The following is a 20,412-nucleotide window of genomic DNA, read 5'->3' on the forward strand; positions in this document are numbered from 1 at the left end:
AACTACCAGGATGTCACAGGCACAGCGCTGTGTGTTGCAGGATCAAGGAGAAGGTGGTTTGTCAGGGGAAACTGCTTAAGAAAGCAGAAATATCTGAAATAATTTGCGAAGCAAAATACCAGCCATGGCATGGACTTATGACTCATGCTTGAGACTAGGGATTGGTTCTGTGCCTAATGCTGCCACCCACTCGTCATGTAACCTTGAGCAAATCAGTGCCCCTCTCTGTGCCTCAGTTTACCAATCTGTAAAAAGGGAGCATACACTTGTAAAGCTCTTTGGAAGTCTTTTGTGAAGGTTGCTACGGAAGTGGAAAATAAAAATATTGTTTTATTGCAGTGCAACTGGTCAGTTCAACTGCTTTACCCTTCCCCCACCAAAAAATAAAAATAAAAATTACAATTCAGCCGTGCTCGCTGCTGCTGCTAAGTGATGCATGCAGTGTATTCAAAGTCATGTTGCTTTTGCTTTTCCGTAGGTGTGCAGGCTGTCAGAGCTTCCTGATACAGCAAATTATAACAATGGCAGGTCACCGCTACCTTCTTTTCCTTTCACTAAACAAATTCCCAGGCACGCTTTCGTGGCAGGGGGGCGGCAAAGACTGCTGTAGTATTGCATGATCCTTAGATACATCTTCCAGTACTGAACTCTGTGTGTGTATAATCTTGACATCAGGCAGCAGCTTCTCCGGTAAGGATTCTCTTGTTAGTATTTTCGCCCTGTAACACTCAGAGTAATACATCTCCCTTCATCCCCATCCATTGTTTCTGTTTTCTGTAGAAGATTCTAATGCCGTCAGCTGGAATGAGCCCATACTACTTTGCCTCTTGTCCTTTTTACCATACCATCTGTTCCATCTGGACTTCTCTCTCTGTATAAGAAGCAATTGGCACCATTCACATCAGCTGAAATTTCCCTCCAGGCCGGGCAGGAACTCCTGAGAGATCCAATAATAATCCTTCGCTTTATCCCTTGTTCATTTTAAAATAGCTTTGTTCCCTAGTTTCAGTCAGACGTCTTTTAAAAATAGCAGAGTTCATTAACAACTGAAAATGATTTGAAAATCTCATTTTTCTCATTAATGCTGACCCCTCAGCTCGTCTTTTGTATTTCTCCCATCTTACACCAGGAAATTCATTTCTCTCTTGTTTATAGTCAGTTGTGCTTTCAGTTTCTTAGTGCTACAGTGTTTGGGTTTTTAAACCTGGCAGGGAACTATTTATTATTTTAAAAACTTAAGTCTTCATTTTATTTACACACACGCGCGCGCGCGCACGTTTTTGGTCACAGCATTTCCATTGGTGCTAGTTTTATTGTAAATTTGGGTTAAGTTTTATTTGGTGGGTGTCCCTCTTAAATCAAAATACAAAAAATTGTCTTAATTGGGATTTGAAAAGAAAACCTACGGAAACGGATTTAGTCACTTTCACATTGATAAGATTTTGTTTTTACAAAACCTAAATTTGTGTGGATCTAATCTTACTTATGTTGTCCCTGCTTAAAGCAACTGATATGATTTTATACTGCACCATTGAAGTCAGTGGGAGCTTTCCCATTGACTTTGATGGGTTCAGGATTAGGCCCTGTATTTCTCTTCTCTTTTTTTTTTTATTATTGAAGACACCGGCTTGAAAACATGCTCTTTTTAAGGGGTCACCTGCTTCTTCTCCCACATGAAGTCACACTGACATTGCAGTCCTCTAACTGTGTGTTGTAACCAGATTATATTGATTTTAGGTGAGCAGTAATTAGCAGGTGCAGGCTCTACAGAAGCAAAGTTATTGTTTTTGTGCAAAAGCCCTTACTGCTAGAGTGAGGGAAGGGAGACAGCAAAAAGGGATGACTTAATATCAGAATTATTTCTAAATAGCTTTCCTGGAGCATGGTCAGCTGTTTAAGGTTTACCGAATTTTAGACTTTGACCCCTGCTGGTACACGAATGGGGAAATGCATAGTGGGAAAGTGTGCACTAAAGGGAATAGGGAGTGTGTTGTTTTTCATACACTGTGTTCACTGGGCACAGGTTCTGTCTAGTTCCTCTACTCTCCCGATTCTGAGTCACCTGGTTAAGCATGTTCCCATTAAAGTCAGTGGCAAAATTCCCTTTGATTTCAATGAGAGCAGGATTCAGCCCTTATTAGTTGTACCATGCATGCTTCCTGACTCCTGGATTTCTCAGGGAGGCTGGCATCCATGTGAACATGCATGCTGCTACTTCACCACTCTTATCCCACCAGTAAACGCAGTACAGCTTGGCAGGAATTGCTGGAAATACCACAGCCTTCTCAAAATCTGTTTAGATTTTCTTTTTTTAAACTACCATCTTCCTGGAATCCTTGAGAAAGTCCTTGTGGGGTCATAACAGGCATCTCTTTGTGCTTTCTGCTGTCTTCGCTCTCAGCGGATGGTCTTGAAGTCCTGATCTAAATTCTGGAAATAGCTGCTGGGCTCAGCCATGCTTTACATATTTGCTCTCTGTTTGGCTTCTATATGGGGGCAGGGCAAGCAGGTGCCCACGGAGAAAACATTCTACTGCAGCCTGAGTGAAAATCTCCTGCTGTCTGTTTTCACCCCCATGTGATCCATCCTTTTCATTTGTGTACTCCTGTCCTGCCCTCAGGCTGATGTGATTGTCAAGCAAGCAACTCAGGGAGCAGCTGCACGCTCAGTTGTAGTGCTTTGGTTGCCCAGTGCCCTCTTCCTTTAGGGCAAATGGTCTTTGATCTGCAGTAGAGCAAACTGTGTCAGTGCATTAATGTAGCACAAAAGAGAGTACTAATAAAAATGTGGATGGCTACAACCGGGATGTTGTGTTTTAGCCCATTTTCCTTTTGATTTTTGTACTAATTCTTGTCTAAGGTTAGAGTGTGACTAGCAATCAAATTCATGAGCAATCCTGACACTTACATTTGCATGTACCGGTAGGTAGGTATATGAGGGAAGCTGTTGTTATATCTCTCCTCTCCTCCTCCCCCCTTCCCCCCCCAGTAATATTTATACACACACTGTTTCAATTTTAAAGTTTGTAGTGAATTCGGGTGCTCATGGAAATATGTTAGAGCTGTAACCCTGGAGATCAAAGGCCACTCTGTCCTCAGAACAGGTCGAGTGTGGTCACAGCCGGGAAGGATTTTCCTGTGCTGCCTTGCTAGTATACAGTACTTCAGCTGTGTTCTGGAGGAGTCGCCTTCAGGGCTGCGAAGGTAATCGCAGGACCTTAGTAGGGGGTTGCATACAGAGGTTCTTTAAGAAGGAAAAAACAGACAAGTACTGTAACATTAAATGCAATTCTGGATAACAGGACTGCAACACACTACCTTCCAAAAACGTCACGGCTTTTTAAAAACGAACATGCAGAAATTAGGAAGTCTCTCCTTCTCCTGAAGGTAGTTTGGTTTTTGGCTGGGGGGAGTGTGTGCACCTGCCTGCCCCCCTTCCTCATGGCAAATTCCCCAGCAGCAGAACCTCAGCCTGTCAGGCTCAGCAGTGAGCATTTGTCAGGGTGCCACAAAGTGGGCGGGATCAGTTAGGCTGCTGAATGTCAGCAGATGCCAGCTATCAGGCACAATGACTTTTCAGCTTTCTTGCCCTAAAATCTAGCCAAGTCCCCAGTCCTCAGGAATAAAAGTTCACAGGTGTTAGCATCAACTCTCAATCATCTCACTAACTTTGAAAGCTAACTGCATTGCGAAAATGTAGTCAGAGATGGAAGTACAGTAATGCGTATTTTTTGCCTCTCTCCTCTAATTCTGGAACACCTTAATTTAGTTTCCAATCTACTGTTGGATAGATGCGAACTATAAGGAATTTGGAGGGATGGAGGAGGGAGGGAAACCGCTTTGGACAGAAAGCTGTGTGCATCTAAAAACCAGTGGGAGTGGGGTAATAATGGAAACAGTTTTACCATCAGAAGATGCTTTAGTAGAAGTGTAGGCTACCCTTGGAATTGAATGCACTGTTCTCTTGCTAGAACGTGTGATAGATAAGTTTGGGTTAAACTCTGCACTTCAGCCAACCTATGTACTGGGAGTTGTCTGTGCTATCTGGGTAAGGAAGTGTGCTCAGGTGTTTATAGATTCATAGATACTAAGGTCAGAAGGGACCATTATGATCATCTAGTCCGACCTCCTGCACAACGCAGGCCACAGAATCTCACCCACCCACTCCTGCGAAAAACCTCTCACCTATGTCTGAGCTATTGAAGTCCTCAAATCGTGGTTTAAAGACTTCAAGGAGCAGAGCATCCTCCAGCAAGTGAGCTGTGCCCCATGCTACAGAGGAAGGCGAAAAACCTCCAGAGCCTCTTCGAATCTGCCCTGGAGGAAAATTCCTTCCCAACCCCAAATATGGCTATCAGCTAAACCCTGAGCATATGGGCAAGATTCACCAGCCAGACACCCAGGAAAGAATTTTCTGTAGTAACTCAGATCCCACCCCATCTAACATCCCATGTGTTGGTAGACTGGATCCAAGTAGCAGTTCAGTATTGTTCCAAGAAGCGTGGAAGCGGGTTTCAAAGTATTATTTTTGTAACTTGTACTGCCACCAGTGTTTCAGGACCCAGATACAGCAGGCAAGGTCCCTGGCCAGGCAAGCACCCTGATCCTGCCACTGGATCTGGGTAAATGCATGAGTCTAAGTATGTAAATCACATGTGGACTTTAATTCTACAAGAGGGTGGGTTTCCATACTTCAGTTGTGGATTCTGCAGAGACCTCTACAGGGAAGTGACCAGAGCAGCTGCATGCTGGAGAGGATTCTTTCAACTGGAGAATATTCTTCCTCTGTTTTGGAAATGAAGTTTCTAATGAGCTCTGTGTTTGACAGTGATGGTCTCCTCTCTGCTACAGAAGAGCTCAGTTCAAGGCACAGTGCAGGGTCTGAATGCTGCTTCCCCTTTGCCTTTTCACCTCTTTCATGTCCAGGTTTTAATGATCTAAATGACGCTGTGAAGTCTAGTGGCCAGCGAATACAGGCCTTCCATTGTATGTGACTTTCTGCTCACTGGACAGTTCATTTGGAGCATGGGTTCTGTTTCCATCTGTTGAAGTTTCACCCCTGCTAACTTTTCTGAAACTGAGGGGCTGAACTATCAACTCTGGTAAAATGTTTTACCACTTGTTCTCTTTTTATTTTTAAGGGGAAACTGGCCTTGGTAAGTCCACACTGATGGACACCCTTTTCAATACTAAATTTGAAGGTGAGCCAGCATCTCACTCGCAGCCCGGAGTTCAGCTGAAATCCGGTACCTATGACCTTCAGGAGAGCAATGTTAGTCTGAAACTGACCATTGTGGGCAGCGTGGGCTTTGGGGACCAGATCAACAAAGAAGACAGGTAAGGAAAAAGGGATGATATTTGTTTGTAAATTGGTTAAGTCAGAGAATAAAACACTCGGCACGGGTTCCCCATCTGTTCTCTAGCCTGGCTCCATCCAGGCTGGTCCAGGTGGCTTTGAAATGGAGGTGCCTTCTCACATCTTAGGAATCACGTTTGAAAACCCATCTCTGTCCTGCTGTTCGGAATGGGATGGTGGAGAGCAGGCAGTTGGCCTTCTCGGAAGCCTACAGAACGTCCATGCTGCACGGAGCATTGGCCAAGAGACAGTGCTCATATACTGCAAGCTGTGTCTACCCGACTCAGTATCCCCAGCTGCATCCCATCCATTAGATGCCTGTGCTCCACCTGTCTAAAGAGCAGAGCAAGCTGAGGCATTTCCTCACTTGCTCTCTTGTGCTCAAGCAATGCAAACCACAATTACAGTCCAGTGGTTGCTTGTCTTTGTTGGTTGCTGGCTGTGGTTTTTCAAACAAGATTATGTGATGTGCCCTTAAATACTCTGTGAGAACTGGTCTGGTCCTTGGCAGCTAGCTTCCCAGTGCCTGTAAACAGAGTGGTCCAAGTGTACATCCATTCTTCTCAGTGTGCTGATCACAGAAATACCCTCCTCCTAAATTGTAGCTTTGTACAGAGGCTCTCTGGATGGTTTTACTTTGACATGTTTTTTTTTTTTTTTTTAAAAGCACATCCTTCCGCCATCTTGGCAGTTAAGTGATAGTCACTCTCTTTTTGTAGTGTGTCCAGCACTCAGTATTCCAAATCGCTTTACAGGGTAACTAAATGAGAGCATGTTGCTGGAAATGGACTTTTTGCTGTAGGAGGACTGTCGTGTTGTGTAGGAAGTGGTATTGAAAGCCATCCCAAGAGAGGAGAAGTGCAGTTCAACCCATGGAACTCTTGGCCACATGACAGTAATGAGGCCAAGACCTTACTGGGATTCCAAAAAGGATTAGAGATTTATATGAATAACAATATTATCCAAAGTTATGAGAGATAAGGGTATAAACCCTCATGCTTCAAGGCATAAGTCAACAGACCACTAAGTTCCATGGGTAAGAAAGGAATTTACCTGTAGGCAGGTTATTCCATATTAAGCATGCTTTCATGAGTTTTCTTGCACCTTCCTCTGAAGCATCTGGTATTGGTGTCTGTCAGACAGGGTACTGGACTAAGAGGACCATTTGGTATGGGAGTTCCAATGTCCTAGCACAATGCAAATTGCTTACAAACGAGCAAGTTTCACAGGAGATTAGGTGCTGCACTGTGGGTTAGTAACCAGTGGATGACTTTTCTAATAATGGAGCATAATAAATGGACAATGCTCTGTATTGCAAGGTGTACAGTTCTTTTCTCCCTTCCTCATAAAGCTATAAGCCCATCGTTGAGTTCATTGATGCCCAGTTTGAAGCCTACTTGCAAGAGGAACTGAAGATAAAGAGAGTGTTGCACAACTTCCATGACTCCCGTATCCATGCCTGCTTGTACTTCATTGCACCCACAGGCCATTCCCTGAAATCCCTGGACTTGGTAACGATGAAGAAGCTTGACAGTAAGGTACGGGGCAGATCACCACAATCATCTATTCCTTTTCATCTGGTTACTCTTCAAAACTATGTGAAACCTCATTAATCTGTCACGGGGCTCCTCCCCACCTCTCCATCCCTCATGCTAGTGCAGATTAGTGGGGTCCTGCATAATATTGTGCAGCGTTACTGAGAAGGCTGCATAGTACACACTTGAATTCTATCGTGTACCTAAGTTTTGTTGCTAGACATGGAAATTGCTCCTTTCGTGATTGTGACTGAATGAAGACCAATCCCTTTTATTCCTGTGTTCCTTTCAGGTCAATATCATCCCTATCATTGCCAAATCTGATGCCATCTCCAAGAGTGAGTTGACAAAATTCAAAATTAAAATCACGAGTGAGCTGGTCAGTAACGGGGTGCAGATTTACCAGTTCCCGACAGACGATGAATCAGTGGCTGAGATCAATGGGACGATGAATGTAAGTGACATAGCAGCTGTGATTTGCTCAGCGCAGGGCTGATTTTGATCTCCACTTTCTGTTTTATTCCACTCTAAAGAGCAATAAGAGGATGTTACTTCAATTTTATATTTATAGTTCAGTTCAATCCACAGTGTGTTGAACAGCCAACTCTGCGGCCAGCCTCTTGTGCTGTTCTAATCCACTAGTTCTCCCAGTTGTCCCTGGAGTTGCAAAGTAGACACAGCTTGAATTTCTAATATTAAAAAAACAAGCAGAATCGTCCCTTCCCTCAAAATATCCTTTAAGGCTACCTTCATACTTCCCCTTAATGTCTTCTGTTAGTTTAAAATGTGCTGATACTATGTGTTATTTTAAGAGATGCACTTTTTGGAGGTGGGAAAAGGGGTTGGTTTTGTTCTGAAAGTGACTGTTTGGGCCAATTCATTTGTGGGGGGGATTCCATTGTCTCAATGTAATTTGGCCAGGGATCAATTTAGTGTGTGTGTGTGTGTTGCCTCCTCTTCTGCCTCCCCTCCTCCCCCGGGCTCAGTAGTCTGGTTGCTCCAGATTCAGAGTGTGATGGGCTGAAAGGCTCTCCTATAAATTCTAGCAAGGGGAGGTGTTAAAATCTACCCCTCCACCCTGCCCCTCTGATCTTAGTCAGCTGTCCCTGCATTCTGCTAACATGGCTGTATTGGTATATGCTCCCCATAGATGTGGGGTCAAGGGCTTTGTTGGCTTCAGGCAGCTGGTTCCCTGAGGGCGGGCGTACCTCTGCAGGAATTGGGGTGGGGTGTGTCACTGGATGTTAAGGGAAGACCAGAGGGTCCTCAGTCTTTTCAAAACAAATCCTCTCCCAAGTTATGTAAACTCATCCCAGGCCGGCAGAGTCTCATGCTTTATTTACCACCTCTCTGACTGGCCGGTCACTGTTGGAAATAATGCATCCTTTTAGCCACTTCGCGGCTGTCTTGACGTCCATGTGCTGCAGCTGCTGACAAACGAATGGAAGATCAGGGCAGATGAGTAAGTCTGGCCCTACTACAGGAGTTCTGGGATATGCTTTATTCAGATTAGCATTGCCTGTGTTAGACACAGTGATGCATTCATACCCCTCTGCTGTTCTCCACACCCCCTCCCACCCCATCTCCTGGGTCTTTCGCCCAAGTGGTTGGTACTTCTGCATTCTTGTTTCTTGCAGAGTCATACGTTTCCTTGGGTCTTCCTTCTCATGTAGCCACGTCTTTGCACAGCAATAACTCCCCTTGCTGGCTCTGATCGCTCTGTGCTCTGCCTCGATGCTTTCACAGCCAGACGCTCATCTGGCTGGGTGGTCTAGCTGCCCTGTGGTGGAGATACTCTGAGGACGGTGGCATGTTTTTGGCCATAACAAGAAGGCAGAGGGACTGTTGCCGGGACTAATAGTCATAACGGTTCCCCTCCCCAAAAGGGCATGTGGCATTAGCTTTGTCCAAGTAACAGCTGTTTCCCTAGGGCTCAGAGAGATTCTCCTGTGCAGGTCTGGGTTTCCAGTGTAAAACACCATAATGCAAAGAGGGGCCAAACTTTCAAAAAGGCAGCCCTACCCTGCCTCTCATGGGCACCTCTTGCACCACAAAGCTTGTGTTAGCAGTTTTTGAAGTGTGGCTCAGACACCAGAACCCGTGCTACTCTGTCTGAACTCAGGGCAAACTGTCCTTGTAAATACCTTGGCCCTCTTGAAAACTGACACCCTCATGTTCTTGTCTCCTCACATCTCAGTCATTTTCTGAAGACTTTTGATGGAAAAGGCATTTTCTCTCTAAAGGTATTTGGACAATATTTTCTCTGACTTTATCTAAGGAGAGCATGTAAAAGGGAGCCAGCACTGTGAAGGGTTGGAACACAGGGCAGGACGTTGGGGAAACCTGAGTTGTGGTCTAGGCTCTGACATTGGCTGCTTCATTATGTTGGGCGTGTCACTTAATGTCTGCCTCACTTTCCCATCTGGGTAATGTCTACCTGGAAAAATGTGGTGTGAAGTGCTAAGAATCTTTATTAGATGGGTATGCTACCTACTGTGGCTGCTTTCTGTATTTTCCGTTGTGGTTTGATCTTGCCATTTGAATGGTTTTGCTGTTGCATCTCACTCTATGCATGGATCCTCTTGCTATTTTAAGATTTGAAATAATGTTGGGAAAAGGTAGACTCTGAGAATCTGGTGATTGACAGAGGAATAGCCACCACTTTCTTAGTAATGCTAAGGTCCATGGTAAATATTCATCCATCTGTCCCTTGGTCATTTCTGTTTCTCTTGAATGGGAGTTGCCATCACAGATTTTAAATACACTGTAAATTGCCAGCGGCTGAACAGAGAGAGAGAGAATCCCATTTAAATCCTCACATTTAACTGATAGAAATCATAATTGCCAGGTTTATGAGGACTAATGATTATACAGGAAAGAATCCAAATTTGATTCAGGTATTTTATCAAACCTGGGGAAAACGCATTCTAGTAATCTGTTTTATTAATTGCATAAAATGAATCTGCTTAGACTTCAGGTGCTGGAGATAACCTGGCAGAGCGATTGAAACCCATAATAATAGTGCGTAAGGCAAAAGCAGAGAGATTTTTTACTTTCTAAATTACATTTAGAGCAGAAGACGATGAGCCTATTTGAAAGACTTCTCTAAAAGAAAGGGAGGCTTTCCATTCCTTTTCTCATTTCTTCCCAGATCTACATACCAAGGGCAGAATTAAGTTTCTCTTGAACTATCAGATCATTCATATCTGTGCAAATCAAAACCCTCCTGAACTGGGAGAATCAATCCTTATATCGATGCTGTTGCTGGGTTACTTGATTTGATCTGGAGGAACTGACAGGGCTGTTTGCTTGTTTAGTGTATTTAAAAGTGTATTGCTTGTTTTTAAAAGATTGTGTCAAGAGTGCCAGGAGCATTGCATGGGCCACTCTGTTATGACAGTTTGTAAAAATCCAAATAAACTAAAATTAGAATAGCGAAGGAAGCTACTTTGCTCCCAAGATTAAAATAACAGCCAGATGATAAAATAGTTCAAACAGATGGTGTTCTGTCTTGTGGGCAGAGCACAGGATTTTGAGCCAGAACTCTTGGATTGTATTCCTCCTTCCATCACACACTTGTTTGACTTTAGAAAAGCTACTTCAGTTTACTCATGTGTGAAATCAGGGTAACAATTGTATACTTCATAGGGGTGTTCTGAGGCTTGATTGTTTGTAAAGTGCTCTGGGTTACTCAGATGAGAGAGAAGTTCAAACGATTTTAGTAAGGGTCTGAGCATCCAGATTTGGTAGTAGGCAAACATATAAAGCCTGCGGGTTGTTATCAGAAAGCAAAGAGCTGAGAAGTTAAATGTAAAGCACTACTGTGGTGAGAGAACATTAAATCTGAAAGGTCCAGGGTATAATCAGAATGTCCTTGTAAAACACATCTGAAGGCTCATTAGATGAATATTAAAATCTTTCTGAACTGACTCTTTCCAAGAAGCTCAGTGAAAAGCTGGAAGCCAGCTCTGAGACTTCCCAGGCTTGTAAAGGGCTAGCACTGTGCAGTAGTTGCGGATTATAAACGGGGCATTGTGAAAGAACAACTCTGACTGGTGGCTGAAGAGTCTGTGTGTTTCCAGCACAATTGCACAAACTGGCACCCAAAAAACTTCCTCAACTCCGTAATGTACCTCGAGCATTTGCAGCTTGAGATAAACGCACTTCTCAGGTGGCTGATGGCCCTTGGTCCTCAGCCTGGTGCTGCTCAGAATGCCCCAATTGTCCTGGAACTCATAGGAACCATGTGCTGCTGCTCACGTGAATGGCAAGTTTTAAACAGGACTTGGGGAATTAATAGAGGTCAAAGTCATGTTAGAGCAAAAATAACCACCGTAGCCTGTGCTACCCCTGTGAAGAGCATTTAATTGGCAGACATTTATAGAACTATCGTATTAGCCACACTGGTCTCCTTCAGTTATCCAAGTCTCTGTAAGTATTGAGACATCCAGCTTAAGTTTTTCAATCAACTATTGAATTGGAAGCTACGGATCTAATGCAGTTTCACACATACTATGCCACAGAAGCACAGGAATTCAGACAGAAACTTGGTATGCTGGCGCTCCCAAGCAAGGTTCTCAAAACAGTAGGAGACTGTTCTAAAAACAGCCAAGCCAACTGGTCATCAGAAGATTGAACCTGCTTCAGAAAGGGTGACCAACATCCAGCAATGCAACCGCTGGACTGTAAACATGTCCTGCGTGGTGCCTAGCCAGACCTGCTTGATATCTGAACGTCAAGCAAATCAATCGCAAAAACAAAGGGATGAAAATAGGCCAAGTGAATGGTGGCTATGAAGGTGCTAAAAAGCCAAGAGCACAGTCCGGAAATTCTTGTGTGACATGCACCATCCTGGGAACCACAGAAATGGAAGAAAGAACTCAAGATGGGAGCCAACAGACAGTCACTACCTACAGTAACTAGTGGGTTATTGAAGGGAAAGGGTCAGCAGCAGGAAGCACATCAACTGTAATTACACACACAGACACAGACACACACACAGACAGAGAGAATAACCATAAGAATGACACCAGCATGAGAATCCACCATGTCTTTGTGGCTAAATGCAGGCCAGCTGTCTAGTGGAAGGCTCTCAACTAAACGATGGTGTCACAGTCTCTGGAAGGAGTATTTTCTAGTCCTGGAAAGACACCTGTAGTCTCTGCACTTTAAGTACCTGAATTTTCTTTGACAATTTCTAACGGTTGTACTTGAACATAGACTGACGATGACTGATACCATGTTGACAAACACAGTATAAATGCCTAGATAGGCTAAATGCCACATTCTGTTCTTAGTTATGCCACTTACATATCTGCAGCAACATCGTCAAAGTTATTCCTGATTTATGCCAGTCTAACTGAAGGCAGAGTTTGGCCCTTGATCTACCTTGTTAATCTTTTAGTCTGGTTACATTTTTCTTTTCTTTCAAATATTTGTTTTCTGAAAGCTGTGTTCTGCTCTTCCTACACCCTGCTGTGGGAAACAAATTTCCCATTCATAACCTTGTAGGTGGTAATATCCTGTTTTTCTGGGCAGTTGCTAATATGAATTCATTCCACTTCCGTGAGTAGATGTTTCCCCTTTAGGTCTCTGGACTGTGTGTGTGTGTGGGTGTTTGTAATTTTTCTGTCTGAAAAACCAAATACATTTTAAATGAGGACACAAAATGTTTCCAATTCAGTAACTGTTCAGTTGTTTTCTTTAAATGTACAGCACTGTATTTCCAGCCCTTCATAGTTAGCTGATTTCCAGCAGATATCTGCTTTCCAGCTGAGAGGCCGGATCCTTCCCTTTGGCCACTTTGCTTCCTAAAGCTCTCTGTACCCTCAGGCAGAGGGAGTTAAACCTAAACATAATGGGCCCAAATCTGTGCTGACTTATTCACAGCCGGTTGGTTTCAGGGGGAGTGTAGAGGTGTCTGTCCACGCAGAACGTAGCCCAGAACAGCCTCAGGGTGTTGAACGATTGCATGGTCCAGCAGAGCTGAGAGTCTATCTCTGCACTAAGCCCTTTTCTTTTTATACAGTATATTCATATCTTCACTATTCTGACCATCAGAATGAGAGCAGTAGGGCCCAGGAGAAGGCCACATGGCTCATCTGAGTCTGTCGTGGATGCTCTCAGGCAGTTTCATAGTGTTTGTTTGTTTGTTTTGTTTAGTTAGTAGCCTGATTTAAAGCCAAGGGTTGTATTTCCTATATCACTGACATGTGCAGGTGGAAAATAGCTTCTAATGCTTTGTTTGAAGCTCACAGCATTAAAATTACTAGGAACTCAGTCCTGCTCCACTCAAGTCAACAGGCGAACTCCCATGGCAGGATCAGTCACTAGCTGTTCTCTGTGCACCACTGCTCCCACCCCCACCTTTCCTGATTCCCCCTTCCCCCATCCCTACTCACTTTCAAAACCCTGTGTCATGTCTGACCATCCTTCAAGTTGACTGGGGCTGCCTCTGGTTCCCTTTGGGACTGACATATGATTCAAGGATGATGCCAGAGTGGTGCCTACAAAATGGCGGGCTGGTGCTTCCTCCCCTTTTCTAGGAACTCCACCTGCTGCACCCCCACGATGCTCGTATCTCACGTCTGCTCAAGGATTGAGGGGCAGATCCCTGGTCTCAGGCTCTGTGTGTCAGTGAGTGGGATGAGCTGGCTCTAATACAACCCTATCAACTTAAAACCAAATCTCTCCACATTCCCCGTCTTGACTCTTGTCACTAATCCAACAAATTTGTGATCTTAAACCTACTTGTGATCTTAAATCCTTATTCTTTATTCCTGTGAGCAAAGACAAGGTCATTGATCTTACTGGTGTAATTGGTATCCCACGGCTACATTAATTACTCAGAATTCAGTGCAGCTTAATGGCTCTTACTAGCAAATGTCAATGCATGCTATCCAGCATATGGGGCTGTGGTGGGGAGAGGGGGCAGAGGAGCTGGCTGCTTATTTTAAATGATGAAACCCAGAGTGTGATTTGTTCACTTCTGTGCAGAATGTACTATAATCCTCTGCCCACCCCCCGCCCACCTTTCAGATCTAGTTTTTCACATGGCCAACAGAATAACCTACCAAGAGCAGCATTTTTAGTTCAGCTGCAGAAGTTTTTCTGAAAGATTTTAGAGAGAGGGGTGGAGTGTACCCACAAGCCCCTGACTGCTGACTTTTAACGTTTATAGAGCTCTTTAGGTTTTTCAAGCTTTCATCCACACGGTGACCCTTTGAGGTTGCTAAGTATGGTCCCTATTTTACAATGGGAAGCTGAGACTGAGAGGTTATGTGGCTTGTGCAGGGTCACCGAAGGAATTGGTAGCAGAGCTGGGGTTAGACCCTGGAAGTGCCTAGCTTCGAACCCTACACTCAGTCTACTAGGCCATGCTGTGTTCTATTACTTGTGGGATGCCAATATCCCAGAACGGAAAGTTGGGTGAAATTCTCAAATCTCTCAGGCTTACTGCCTTGGGGTGGAAAGCAGCCTCCATTAACCTTTCTTCACATCTGGGCAGTGAGGGGAAAAACCGTGCTCCAAAGCCTGAAAACTGGCATAGCAAAGACAAATGGCAGAGAGGATCACTCTGAAGTTTACAAGATGTGCAAGTGCAGGGAAAAATGTGCATTCTTTGAAGGATCACCAGGCAAGCTGGTGGATGCCGTTTAGGATTGCTTTAGCTGGATTAATCCCTGTATTTTTCCAAGCCAAGCCCCAGAGTCCATGTGCTTATAGGAAAATTGAGTTAATACATCCCAGCTAATCAGAGCACCACTTCGGTTCTCCCACCTTTGTGCTATTCCAAAATGTATCTTTTTGGTTTGTCCCCCTAACTTGACCTGGGAATCTCTCCTTCCCTCTAGTGTGGAGTGAGTCACTTGCTGCTGTTGAGTTCATGAGGTGTGTTTATGAGGCAGCCAACGGCTCAGTGAACAGATCAAAAGCTGTTGGAGAATCTAGTTTGATCAAAAGGCTCTTGTGCAAGACTGGACCACTCTGAGGATTGGTGGTGGGCAGAGCCTTTTATTTCTAGATTGCAGGTTCAAATGCAATGCAGGCCATGGTAACTGCAGGTGGTGGCCATCTTGCTGGTTTTACGTACGCTCCCAATAGTTACTTGCCCACATCGAGACAAACCACCACAACTGGCATCTTGGCTAGTAGGCTCGGTGCAGAGGCCAAGGTACGAACGGGAATGGAGACTGACCTACCCCATAGACACGAGGGTCCCTTCTGGTCAGGGCTGAGACATGTCGGCAGGGAAGGCTGCTTCTGTTCTATGGCTAATGCTCCACAGAACAGCCTCCAGGACTATTAAGATGGTCACGTTCACGAGTACTGAGTTCTCTCTCTCATGTCACTCATGTGAGTGTCTTAAAGAGGGGAAATGTGTGAGAGCTGAAAAAAGCAAAGGAGGCTCCGAGAGGGGTCTTGCTGCTTCCACACCCCCGCAGGATTAGCTCCTCAGGCCTGTTAGGACAAAAGCAGAGTTGGTCACAATGCAGCTAGTTCAGCTTGCTTGAGACTTGGGGAGTGTATGTCTGGCAGGAGGAGCCAGGTAATGAGTAGAGAGCAGTCACATTAGTAACAGAGGTCCCCAAAGCCCTTCTTTGTCTTGGCCTGGGGCCACTGCCCCACCCCACTTTAGTGACTGGGCTTATGGGATGGAGGGGAGACTGAACTGGTGTCTTGGGGCCTGTGTTCAACAACGTCTCATTTGGTAGCTGTGGGTAATCCAGACGGTTTAAGTAGCCATAGTAAAAGGTGACTAATACAGACCTGTTGAAATGTTTCAGGCCCACCTGCCGTTCGCAGTGATTGGCAGCACAGAGGAACTGAAAATAGGAAACAAAATGATGAGAGCCCGTCAGTATCCATGGGGCACGGTGCAAGGTGAGTGCTGCTAGCCGGTGTTTCCTGGGTGTGCTGGGACCATTCTCGTAGGTGGAAGCACCACTGAGTCCCAGTCAGTCCGCTGCTATAGCTCTGCTGCTGACTTGGGTACTTCCGTGCTGTAGTTTTCCTGTTAGGGATTACCGTCCATATTCTTCATTGTGATTGCTGTGGGCTCTTCTTAAGAGAAGCTGCTTGCAGTGCCAGAAAGGGTTACTGACGTCCCTTCATGGGGTTGGGTAAGGCTGAGGAGTATCTGGAGAAGATTGATATCTCTCTCTCTGTGTAACTCCTTCTCACAACTCTGTACAGTTGAAAATGAAACTCACTGCGACTTTGTGAAGCTGAGAGAGATGCTGATCCGCGTGAACATGGAGGATCTTCGCGAGCAGACCCACACCCGCCACTACGAGCTGTACCGGCGATGCAAACTGGAGGAAATGGGATTTAAAGACACTGACCCAGACAGCAAACCATTCAGGTGTGATCCCTGGAGCACTGATTGTAGGAGAGTGAGGAGCTGGAGAGAGACTTGGTGGGCCCTGGTAGGAGGTTGGGTACTGTATAGCACCGTGTGACTGCTCTGTGACCTGGTTCTGCAGAAAACGCCAACCTCCTGAAGTGTTTGATCTTGGGGATCTTAATTGGGCTCTGTGCAGCCCGGCTGATTTACCTCCCTCCTGGTCAGTAATGAGTGGGAGACCAGCCACCACAGCTAGTTAACCCCTCAGTGTGGGCCCAACCGAAGTGAGAGAAAAGTGGAGGAAGGAGAAGTAAACAGATGAAGGGAGGATGTAGATGGGGTGTGAGTGAAATGGGGATTGGGGAGGAGAATGCTAGAAGCAGAGAGAACTATGGGAAATCTCTTTATGAAACACAGAAGCCTCTTGCCCCATGGGAGCCCCTGCTAGGCATAATGTGGTGGTTTCCCTTTGAACAAATGTCCATCTTGAAACACTTTGGCTGACTGATTTTCCAGCCTGCTCACGCCAGTGTCCAGAGGTGGTCTCTGCTGTTCTTTTCCACCCAGTCACGACTAAGCTAGACCTCTTCTATAGGAACTGCAGAGACCTGGGGTGAGGCTAAAACAATCAGAGGGTGGTTCTTGGAGGTAGTGGGCTAGCCAACTGCTGCATCAGACAGGATCACTGTGACTTGTTAGTCAAACCATGAGGCTGGAGAGCCCATCCATTCAAGCCCTTTTAATATATGGCAGTAGTGTGATATTGCGCAGAGCTAATAATGACCTGGCAGAAAGGACCCTTGGAGACATATGGATTAGCGAGCAGCATGTGAAGGATCTGATGGTGAAGTTCTGAGCCAAAGTTGATTGAAATAAATTGAAAGCCTTCCATTGATCTCAAAGGGCTATGGATGTGGACCTGAATGGAGAAGTGGGAGAAGGAAAATGGGCTGGGTGAGGAAGAAGGTGGGGCGGGGGGGAAAGCAGCATAAGGAAAAAGCTTGACTTATAATGGGGATGTGAGGTTCTCATAGAGTTGGGGTGTCTGAAGCACTCCATCTTTTCTGAAGCAAAGTCAGTGCTCCTCCCAGCAGGAGGCCTAAGGATGGTGTGGTACCTGGTACATTCATTGGCAAATGACTGACCTTTAACAGTCACTCAGATTGCAAAATGATGGAGACCTAATTTGCCAAGTTTGGATCCAGAGTCAGACTTCCCCAGAGTCCTATGGGTGTTGGGATGTGGGTTTTGAGTTGGCCCCTTCTGTTAAGATGATTAATGGCATTAGAGCAGCATGGTCAAATTCTGCACTGTCATGTGCATTCACCCCAGCCATCACCCTCCTGGATTTTAATGGAGATACACAAAATAAGAGCAGAATTTAGACCACTGATGATTACTGGGTTTTTTTTTTTTTTTCCCTCCTTAGCTTACAAGAGACTTATGAGGCCAAGAGGAATGAGTTTCTGGGGGAACTGCACAAAAAGGAAGAGGAGATGAGGCAAATGTTCGTCCAGAGAGTCAAGGAGAAAGAAGCTGAACTTAAAGAGGCCGAAAAAGAGGTAAAGGCAGCTCTGTCTCCAATCTCATCTGTGGCTGGGAGCATTAAATTCACCTCAAAAAAGTTGGCACTGCAATTGCCATTGTGTAGAGAACACGGCCTGGCTTCATGGTGACACTCAGTAAAGAGAGAAGGGTCCAAATTTGGGCTCAGGAATGGAGTGTGTTGTGTCTGTTTTATGAGGGGAAGAAATCAGATTGTTACATTTGCATGCCATAGGAAAATGCAACATTCTTCCATTGTGATGGCTACCAGACAATATCGCAGTACCATAAATAAATGCACCACTTTCACTGTGCTATGTCTGCATGCCTGGCCTAGGGAGAACTCGGACCCCCCTAGTTCAGTTGTGATCCCTGGTCCGTTGTCCCATTTGCTTTACTGAATTCCCCTCCACGCTGCGTGAGTGTGCCGAGATGCAAGGAGTGGAACTGAGGCCTTGAAAGAAGCCGAATCCTCAGTCTGTTTTCTTCACGTGCAGGGAATTTAAATACACAATTTCCTGAGAATCATAAGGGGAATAAATCCTGTAGTGTGATGGCCTGTGAGAATAAACTCTATGGCATGAAATAGCTGTAATCCATTTAGGCTAGAGCCTAAAGCCTATAATTTACTAACCTCTGTCGTTAATTAGGTACTTAAGAAGAATTTAAGAAATAACTAAGAGGTCCCATTAGAAAGTAAAATAAATGGATTAAAATAAATTAAAAAACAAAAGTTGACTGCTACCTTTTGTAACTAAACAGCACCTACCACTTGTCCCATCCCATCCATACCTTTCTCAATGATATATTAATACAATAATGTCTAGATTGTAAACATTTTGGGGTAAGGACTGTTTACCACGCTGTTTGTGTAGCACAATGGGGTAATAAGCATGTGATTTCCTGGGCTGTATAGCATGTTGTTATGAACCTATGATGACAGTCTCATAGGATCCTAATCAGTTCCCCCAGGGAGAGTCAGGTGAAGGAAGAATCAATACAGTACCTCGGTGTTCTCTGGAATAGAATGGCTGCTAATGCCTTGTTCTCCTTTGATGATCTGTCCCTTTTTGTCACTCTAGCTGCATGAAAAGTTTGATCGTCTCAAGAAGCTGCATCAGGATGAAAAAAAGAAGCTGGAGGACAAGAAGAAATCTCTGGACGATGAAATCAATGCATTTAAACAGAGGAAGACGGCAGCTGAATTGCTCCAGTCTCAGGCCCAACAGGCTGGAGGATCACAGACTCTTAAAAGAGATAAGGAGAGAAAAAAGTAAGTGGCTAACCTGGTGGTGTTTGCTTCCTGGAAGTGATTTTCCTTTATTAGTTTCGAGAGGTGAACTGGGTTCTTTTCATTTAAACCTCTCCAGTACCATTTCTCACTCAGTAGAACTCGGCATCCCTAAGGGCCGACTTTTCAATGAGACAAACCTTCAGCCCCTAGTATGGCTGAATAATAGCCTGAAGCACTTGACCATCACATTTCTTCTTGAAGAGCAAAGAACCAAGTGCTAACTAGGCGAGGTAATGTTGTGATTGCCACTAGCCAATGGGTGCCTTAAACCAGGCCTAGTCAGGTCTTTCTTTTTTGGGGGCTAGGATTCAGCCATCTTTCCCTCTGTCTATGCCATGTCATTCAAAAAAACCCAACCTGATGTGATGCTTGTTCAGGGACCTTCCATGTTGTCCTGTGGACAACATGTGAGTAACATGATGGGGAATGATCTCATGTAGTCTAGAGAGGTGCAAGATGATGGTTCTCAGACGGAGCTCAGTTTGCCATAGTTAAGTATAAAAGCAAGGAGAGCCCTGTAGCCACTTGGAGGTACCATGCATCTAGAGCAGGGTTTGAGCAGTGGATGTATCAAAAGATGAACAGAGGAGCTTTTCTTCTCCCATTAACCTGTTTATTTAAGTCAGTGATACTCAGACTGAGGCTGGGGAGCCGCAAATGGCTCTTGAATGTGTCTCCTGTGGCTCTTTGCAGCACATGATATTAACACACTGTGTGATTTAATAATTAACCACTCTGGTTAATAACTTAATCAGGGTGCTTTTACTGTGTTGTCAACCAATTGTAGACGACTTGGTCAGTCATTTTACTGGTAGAATAATAGATGGTAAATGAAACAATGAATTCACACAACTGTGGCTCTTTTGCGTAATGTTGATCGCTAATTTAGCTCCTGAGGTCTGAGTATCCCTGATGTAAGCGAAGAGAGAGCTGAGTTTTTCCCTTGTCTGAGCTCTTCCTATAGCTCCTGGTTACATTGTGGACATTTTCCATTGAAGCTAATCACCTTAGATACATACATGCAGATCCTAGGACTAGTAGTTGTTACTTAATGAATTCCAGCTGCTTCATAACAACATAAGCCAAGTAATATTTTCTCATGGGAAAATGTAAGAACCTGGTGTGTGACTCAAACTAGGTGAAGAGATTAAGAGTGAAAAGAGGATTTCAGTGGTATTACTTTGGTGGGAAAACTAGTGTAACAGAGTGTAGAATTTGAGTCCATAACCTTTAGTCTGCAACCACTAGAGAGCAACATAGTCATGCTTACTTAAACAGCCTGTCATTCCACCTGGAAGTGGGCAGTTATCGTTTCTCTGTGATGGTACATTACCTGA

The 20,412-nt window shown here is 44.7% G+C and overlaps 1 protein-coding gene across 7 annotated transcripts in view; it reads left to right on the top strand.

Moving 5' to 3' along the window:
• The window catches only part of SEPTIN6 (septin 6), a 42,635-nt gene that overhangs the window by 13,672 nt on the left and 8,551 nt on the right, over positions 1-20,412 (top strand). For 6 of the 7 annotated variants that reach the window (XM_073361332.1, XM_073361329.1, XM_073361333.1 and 3 more), the window contains 7 exons: positions 5,141-5,336; positions 6,707-6,893; positions 7,183-7,344; positions 15,677-15,773; positions 16,086-16,254; positions 17,666-17,798; positions 18,864-19,054. In XM_073361332.1, coding sequence (XP_073217433.1) covers positions 5,141-5,336; positions 6,707-6,893; positions 7,183-7,344; positions 15,677-15,773; positions 16,086-16,254; positions 17,666-17,798; positions 18,864-19,054 — 1,135 coding nt within the window. The remainder of the gene's footprint in view (positions 1-5,140; positions 5,337-6,706; positions 6,894-7,182; positions 7,345-15,676; positions 15,774-16,085; positions 16,255-17,665; positions 17,799-18,863; positions 19,055-20,412) is intronic. The other variant, XM_073361334.1, reaches the window with a different exon arrangement.

Source organism: Lepidochelys kempii, chromosome 9, assembly GCF_965140265.1.
Source record: "Lepidochelys kempii isolate rLepKem1 chromosome 9, rLepKem1.hap2, whole genome shotgun sequence".
NCBI classification, from domain to species: domain Eukaryota; kingdom Metazoa; phylum Chordata; order Testudines; family Cheloniidae; genus Lepidochelys; species Lepidochelys kempii.